This window comes from Macrobrachium nipponense, chromosome 1, assembly GCF_015104395.2.
Source record: "Macrobrachium nipponense isolate FS-2020 chromosome 1, ASM1510439v2, whole genome shotgun sequence".
Taxonomy (NCBI): domain Eukaryota; kingdom Metazoa; phylum Arthropoda; class Malacostraca; order Decapoda; family Palaemonidae; genus Macrobrachium; species Macrobrachium nipponense.
In genome coordinates this window covers 136,494,270-136,502,751 of record NC_087200.1, presented here as the reverse complement: position 1 = coordinate 136,502,751, position 8,482 = coordinate 136,494,270, and the positions used below count along the sequence as shown (strand labels likewise).

At 35.6% G+C, this 8,482-nt stretch overlaps 1 protein-coding gene across 1 annotated transcript in view; it reads left to right on the top strand.

Annotated features, from left to right (window-relative positions):
- Positions 1-7,547, top strand: part of LOC135219661 (uncharacterized) — an 18,690-nt gene extending 11,143 nt beyond the window's left edge. Inside the window, exons 3-6 of the mRNA XM_064256608.1 lie at positions 2,696-2,719; positions 3,041-3,067; positions 5,620-5,893; positions 7,328-7,547. Coding sequence (XP_064112678.1) covers positions 2,696-2,719; positions 3,041-3,067; positions 5,620-5,893; positions 7,328-7,412 — 410 coding nt within the window. The 3' untranslated portion in view covers positions 7,413-7,547. The remainder of the gene's footprint in view (positions 1-2,695; positions 2,720-3,040; positions 3,068-5,619; positions 5,894-7,327) is intronic.
- Positions 7,548-8,482: the final 935 nt, after the last annotated feature.

Below are 8,482 nucleotides of genomic sequence, written 5' to 3'. Positions count from 1 at the left end.
TCAGGGTTTCTTCCTGTTACACTTTTCAAACCTTTTACTGTTAATTTCCATTTCAGCGCTGAATGGCCTTATAGATCCCAGTGCTTGGCCTTTGGCTTAAATTCTATATTCAACTCAATTTAATTAAGGTTGTTGAAATATCGAAGAAAGCGCCGGAGGGGAAACTGAGAGTGTACGACGGTCGCTGGCTGGTGGTCGGTCACAGTCACAGCAATAAACCACAGACAAAAAGTAGTTTTGGCTATGAAAAAAAGTTACATTAATTTACCATTGTTTTTATATCTTTATGGTCATCCCCAAAGGGCTTCGTACTAAACACGCGGTAAACGTGGATACATACCGGTTTAAAACGCAGGGTGGCAGTGCACCTCATGCGGTGCACTGTAGGCATTACTTAAGGTTCTTTGCAGCGTGCCTTTGGCCCCAAGCTGCAACCCCTTTTGTTCCTTTTACTGTACCTCTTTTCATGTTCTCTTTCTTCCATCTTACTTTCCACCCTCTCCTCTTGTTACACTTTTCAAACCTTTTAACTGTCAATTTCCGTTTCAGCGCTGAATGGCCTTAGTTGGCCCCCAATGCTTGGCATTGTGCATAAAACCTATAAATCAATCAATCAATCAATCAAAACGGCGAACCCGTATATGTAGAAACGGGATCATACTGAGGAGACGTGGAATATTTCTTTGCGAGTCATTGTAATTCCCTCAGTGTCATCTTTCTATCTCTCCCTACTGTAGGTTGTTTTGAAGCATCTTTTCTACCTGTATTCAAATACTAATGTGTAATCGGAGACAATAATACCTGTAAAATTCGGCATGTTGTGGGCGTCATTTTGGGGTCTGGGTGGGTGGGGGTTGAAGGTTCCATCAAGACATTGTTTTGCCTTTCCAGCCTTTGGAATAAATTAATAATAATAATAATAATAATAATAATAATAATAATAATAATAAATGACGGTAAAATTCACTCCGATGAACTCAATACAGCTCTTATATGGCTACAAAATGCTTCAAAATGTGCACAAATTTCTGAAATTTTCTCTGGATGGGGGCGTTGGTTCTAGAGGGTACCCCCTACCCCCAGCTGATACGGATTGCTTTGGCCACCACCCCACCCACACCATGAGTTCTAAGCCCTTTGCCCCCCCCCCCCCCCCATACCCCCACAAGAGAAATCTGAAATGACGCACTGAAACTTGCGGGTTCACTCCTCTGAACATTATGTACTTTTCCGAATGATAGTAAATGCCGTTTTCTAAGTAGCTTGAAATGACCATCTCTCTTTCTCTCACGCACAAACAATACTTGTAATAACGACGCTGTAATGTTAAGCATATTAACGTACAGCAAAATTGTTGTTTATGTGATAATGTCTATGGACGTTACTAACACCGTCCCAGAGAAGTTTGGCTGCTTGAACTTGCTGTTGTCTGTTCGTTTCTAAGCAATCCGTGTGGCAATGGTAGTTCAAAATTGCTAATTTAGCCACTTTGTCAGTGATTTGGCAGGCAATTTTGCTGCCTTGCAGCTCCTGAGATTTCTGGAGATTCTGAATGTGATATTTGACGGTCTTCAGGAGAATTTGTTTTCGCTATTTGTTTGTGATGTATTTCAGAGCGGGAAATAATTATAGTAAGAGTGATATCATAGTTATACATGGTTTACGTACAATTTCTTTGTTCTGTGATTACTTGGAACTATTCAGTCTAGTGTTCTAAATAGCCCGTCACATTATATATGGTATTTCTCTCACAGAGCTAACAAATTTGTTACTGGTAGTTACTGGTAGCTGTAATTACTAATGAATAAAGTAATATGAAATCATTTTTGTGGGATACGTGGCCATAGCCTGTTTCCGCTGCCTGGAGCCTAACCCATCCTGACCCACCAATTTGGGACACTTTTGCAACCTCTTTCGTTACTTTTACTGCATCTCCGTTCATAATCCGTTCCTTCCGTCTGACTTTCCACCCTCTCTAACAATTGTTTCATAGTGCAACTGAGAAGTTGTCCGCCTGTTACACCTTTCAAACCTTCTTACCGTCAATTTTCCTTTAAGCGCTGAATGACTTCATAGGCGCCAGCACTTGGCCTTTGGCCTAAATTCTGTATTCTATTCTATTATCACTTTGACAAGATTGGCTGTATTTCAAGTTCACAATTTGAAGATGATGATATCTGTAGAAACGCGAAACGTAGCCGACTGAGTGGAGACAGTCTGCTAGCTTTTGGGAGTAATGTCCACCTTCTATAGATAATGGCACAGATTTGTAATTCATAAACTAGATATAAGGACTAGATTTTATCTTGAACTAGATGTGAGGACCAGGTGACTATTGATATAGAAAACCTTTGATCAAACCCAATCAAGAACAATTAGAGTCTTTTCACATAAGAATATGTAAGTGTGATATATCTTTGAAAAGGGACACACTCAGCCTCTTTTAGTCTAATTGAACAAGGTCTCTGATATGATGCTCTGGTAAAATATAGTAAAGTGATGTATAAATAGATGATTCATTGACAATGATGTAATCTCGTGTTTAAAGAGGCGAAGTACTTCTGGAGGAATTCCAAGAATAGGAAGTAAATGAAAGAGGAAAATTACAAGTCCCAGATTCAGTATTCATTGATGGCTTTTTTTACCACCTTGAATGATCACTATATTTACGTTTTTTTTTTTTTTTTTTTCACAGGAGGACAGAGAGGAAGACTTTATCGTAAGTAAAACTTAGATAATTAAGAACTAACTTACGTATGTATGTACAGTCCAATATTTCAAAAAAATATTTTTGTCGACATTAAGCAACTAATTTATCAAATTTCTTCATGTTCATTCTTGGACGATGGAGAATTAATAACGGTTTAATTTTTTACCCTTTTTCTGAATGACTATAAGTGTTTACAATCAGTTCTATCTGGTCACTTTAATTTCTAGGCGCTTCAGTGCCTCAGTGCCTTGCACAAAAGTCACTTCAGTCATATTAATCATCATTTATTATTAAAATAATCACATTCTGCTGTGACTTTTCTGTTGACAGCTGATGGACTTGGTAGCAGTTTCGAAGGTAAGGCAGCGTTCGGTGAACGTGATAGCTTTGCTATGACTCTTTTTTTTGCTTTATCAGTTGTCCAACGTAACTTTTTTTTTTTTATTGTTGATGATGGCTGCCTTTGCCTTCTCTCATTATTCTAGACAATAATCTTGTTAGCTAACAAAGTGTTTGAAGCTTAACAATGCCACCAGACTTGCAATTCACTGTAGGTTGTTGGTTAAAATGCATGAAAAGTTCAAATTATTTGCTCTTTCATTAGCCAGTAGTAAATTACCAATCTTCATTTTTTAAGCGTTAAGGAAGTTAGTATTAACCATGTTAGAAGTGTACTAATGCTATCACTAGAATAAGAACTGCATAGGATAGTTAATTTGAAAAAAAGAGTAAATTCAGAAAAGCCAAATTTGAAAAAGTGATTCAGAGGCGTACGAGGGGAGATATCTCTTGCCATTCTCCTCAAGGAACTGAAGTTATTTGTGGTCTACTAAAGTAGTCAGACTATTTAATTTTTAGTCAAAGTTTATTTCCTTACTATCAAACATAAAAGTTTCTGAGGCCTGATCTAATCTGGCTAATTCTTAAAGATCTTTTTCCGATGCATTTCACTCCCTTGATTCTAAATTTAGATTTGAGTTAAAGTTCCTCCAACCTACAGCATGTATGCTATTTCCAGTTGCATTTTCAATAAATTCAGGATAATCATAAGCGGCACCTAACTATGCTTGCTAAATAGTTTGCGTAAGATTATCCCAAAAAATTGATGTTCTATGATCCTAGTCTTTCAATGCGGAATTATTAATTGATACTTTTCTTTGATCTTAATCCACTCGAAATATATGACGTCAGCTGCATGATGCAAGATCGCCAGTTATTATCATTTCAGCCATTTCGTTTTTGGTCTGCTTCCTAATGCATCTGTTGGAATCAAATCTTATTTTCTTCAAGTTTAATGGCAATGGAAAAACAGATTATATTATAGGTCGAGGAAAACAGGAACAGAAAGTGAATAGCAAAATTGAGTTTACAAGGAAAATGAACCGTTGCACCACCAGTTTCTAATGATCATAAACATGATTCACATCCTAAAAGTCATTGGATCTTTCAAGGTAACGAAGACAAGCTATCATTATTGTTTCATATTAAGCTCGTTTTATTTTAGCACCTGACCATGAGATCGCATTACATAAGCACTCCTTGATAACATTGCCCAAGGGCAAATGCATCCGATATAAGAAATCAAAAATAAAAATAAGATAATTTCATTCTTATGCAACATAGGAGAACTACCATAGTAGATTCACATCAACCGTGCATCTGATGTCTAGGCCAGTCCCTTACGATGCTCCTGATTGGCTGTTGATAAGACAATCACAGGGCTGGAAACTCTCAGTCTCTCTCGAGATTTCACATAGGCAGGATGTGTTTCACCTCTCCTGAGAGATACGTCTTTCAAAAGTATCATTCAGGAGAGGTGGAGCATACATCCTGCGCACGTGAACTCTCGAGAGAGACTGAGAGTTTCAGCCCTGTGATTGGCTTATCAACGGCCAATCAGGAGCGTCGTAAGGGACTACTCTAGACATCAAATGCACGGTTGATGTGAATCTACTATAGTAATCCAGCAGCAGGAATAATATTGTGATACAACAAATAAAAAAAGGGACAAAAGTTGTTAGTAGAGTTCCATTACCTAGCAAGCTTTCTAGTCGCTACAAGAGCTTTCTTTTAACGTGTGTATATATATATATATATTATATATATTATGATATAGTATATATATATATACATATATATATATATATATATATGTATATAAGTATTTTATATGTATAGATCTATCTATCTATCTATCTATATATATATATATATATATATATATGGATATATATATAATAATATATACATACATACATTCATACATACATACATACATACATATATATATATATATATATATATATATATATATATATATATATTCATATTACTTGTATTAGGCTTCAATAACACGGGACGGTTTAGATTCCAGATTCCCTTTGCTCTAAAAGTACTTTATAGATTAAAGAATCTGGAATATATATATATTATATATATATAATATATATATATATATATATATATATATATATACACACATATATGAATATCACATGAGAAAGTATCGCCACCTACAAATTATCTTGGTAGATTTAATGTTGCTCGTACAGTATCTGAGGCACTTTTATACGTGTACATCCATTAGCACTCGTGACTAGATTATTGATTTTATAAAATAATAAAAAGTTTAGATAGTGTTCTTGGCTACCTGAAGGACTCGAGTACATAGAAAGACAAGAAGAAGTACTAGAATAATGGAAAAAATAAGTGTCAATTTGGCATATTTCACTTATGGAAACGTGAAGGAACGGGGGAAAATGTATGGAAAGAGTAATGAACGTCCTTAACAAACATAAATTTCGACCCCCCTCCCCAAAATAGATAAATAAATAGAATAAAATCAGACCCGTTCGAGTGGTGACAACCGACAAACCAAGAGCGTGTTGACAGAACCGCTCCTCTTGCAGAAACGGCAATTTGCGTCGGGCAGTTCCTGAAGACGATTCTGAAGGCGGGACGAGAGAAGTCAGTGATTCAGTGGAAGTCGGAGGCGGAGAAGGGCGGCAAGTTCGAGGTCAAAGATTTCGGAAAGTTGTCCGAACTTTGGGACGAGAGCGAGGAGAAGGCCGGTCTGCGGAGCGAGGAGGCGGCGAAGTCTGGGGAAACTTCTGAACCTTCGGAAGAGAAGAAGAAGAAGATGGAGAAGGAGGTGGATCCCTACCGCTTGGAGGAGGTGGTCAGGTGAGGGTGTTTTTCATGCTCGGGGCACCTTTGGCCCTGCCTGAAGGGTAGTCGTGTTTTTACATATATTGGGAGGAATCGCAGTCATTGATTGATAAACATAGTTATATCAATGTATGGAAATACACTTTAAAGTTGTATGGATGTATAGGTGCGCGCACACACTCGTTATAGTATATAATATAAGTATATATATATTATATATATTATATATATATAATATATATAATATATATATATATATAACGTGATCCATGTATGAATAAAGGTAATGCCACGGAGGAAAATGAAAACACAAGAACTGCCGAGATCTTTCGGTCTTAACGACCCTTTACTTAAGTAAAGGGTCTTTAAGAATGAAAGATCTCGGCAGTTTCTTCTTTGTGTTTTCATATATAGTAGTATATATAATATATATATACGTATATATATATATATATATATATACGTATATATAAATATATATATATATATATACACATACATATTTATATATAAGCATTGATATATAAGTGTGTGTGTGTACGTGTGTGTGTGTGTAAATGTAATAGCACAATTGTCCTATTAAATTCTCGAATTCTTCATACTTTTTTGGATCAACACTACGAATTCTGAAACCCAATAGAACATGAATGAATTCTGAAGTCAGTAGCATTATATTGTGCCTATTACGTGTAACTACATAAGAATCTGGTGGAAAGACACCAGGTAGAGTCTGTATATAATATATATATATATATATATATATATATATATATATATATATATATATATATATAGATATATATATATATATATATATATATATATCTATATATATATATTTATATATATATATATATATAATATATCGAACTACAAATGTCCTTTAATATCTAATTCGCTCTACCTCGAATTAATATATTTTCATATATGTTTAACGGAGGGGGAATTTATTAAGCGATAATAGAATACCAGGACTGCGGTGTCGGGGTGGTTTAAAGCTTCACTGCCAGTCCTGGAATTGAGAGGTCGCTGGTTCGCGCCTGTCGATCGCCATTCTATATCGCTTAATAAATTCCCCCTCGGTTAAACATATATGAAAATATACTAATTCCGATGTAGAGCGATTTAGATATTAAAGGACATTTGTAGTTCGATATTATGTATATGAATCACGGTAACGTGATAGACTTTTCATATAATATACATATATATATATTATATATATATATATATATATATATATATATATGATATAATATATATACATATATACCACAAACACAACACATATTCATATATATATTTAATTTATATATATATATATATATATATATATATATATATATATATATATATATATATATATGCACATGTACACGAGTGTGTGTATGCACCTGAAAACAAACGTAGCATCCAGTTTAATTCGCTCTCTTGATAATGTATTTATAGGAACGCCTGCGAAGCTGGAGTTCTCCAGAAAGTTGCTGACGAAGGAGAGCATGTCTACATTTTTGGAACAAACACGTCTAATTAGAATTACCAGCTGAAGTGTCCATGTTTCTTTAGCCAGCAATGACAAAATTAGTTTTAATTCACTAAGATTTTGAAGTCAGTTCTCAACGGCTTTCAGTTTTGTAACTTCGAGAATAATAAAGATCAAAAGACCATTTATCTGCTTATTATTCTGTGATGTTAAAGAATCCAATTCTGAGTTTAAAAGCACGAGAGGTAAGTCATCTTTCCAGACTTCAAAACATGCCAGGCTTCAGCGACTCGACAAGGGTGAACATTTTGAAATCAGAGACTGCTGGCTGGCACTCGATTGCCTTTAGCAAGATCTTGGGTCTCCAAACTAAAAGTCATTGGCCATATCTGGGTCATTGCACGATTTTATATCGCCAACAGTAGTTTGAAATATCTTTAAATAATAAAACTATTTTCATGTCTTTTTTGTTTTTCCTCCAATAATGCGGTCGGACAGATGTCGCGTCACTTCCTGTGTGTTGCGCTCCATCAGTCCCTACAGTCTTGTGTAACTCAACAATTTGTTGGTTACGGTTAAAAAACTCCAACTGAAAGGAAATGTGTGGCCAGTATCGCAGATGGATGGATAAGTGACTTGAATTGAAGGAGTGGGAGAAAATGAAGGTATGCAATGAAATGGATGGTGGAAATGAGGAAGGACACAGAGAGAATGGGAAGTTGCTGTACGGTGGAATAAATGCATAAGGATGAGTTAAGGGTCGACGGAGTGAGTATTTTGAGGATTTGTTAAATAATGAAGATAGGATAGAAGATCTGGATGATGCAAGAATGGAAAGGTTAGATTGATATTGGACTGTAAGTGTTCTGATGACGAAATCTGGACACAGAGCGACAGGATATTCTGTCAATGTAGACATTTTTGATCAGAGACCTCTTGCGTTCGACAGCGTTGACGCTGACTCGCTAGGTTACTAAATTTTAAGGGGATCCAAGGACTCTGTCAGTTCCTTTGGTTTGTTACACACATTGCATTGCCCGTGATATGTCCAAAATTAGTTAGCAGAATATTGACAGTTCATCACAAATTTCTTTCATCTTTGTAATACAAAGCTTATCATA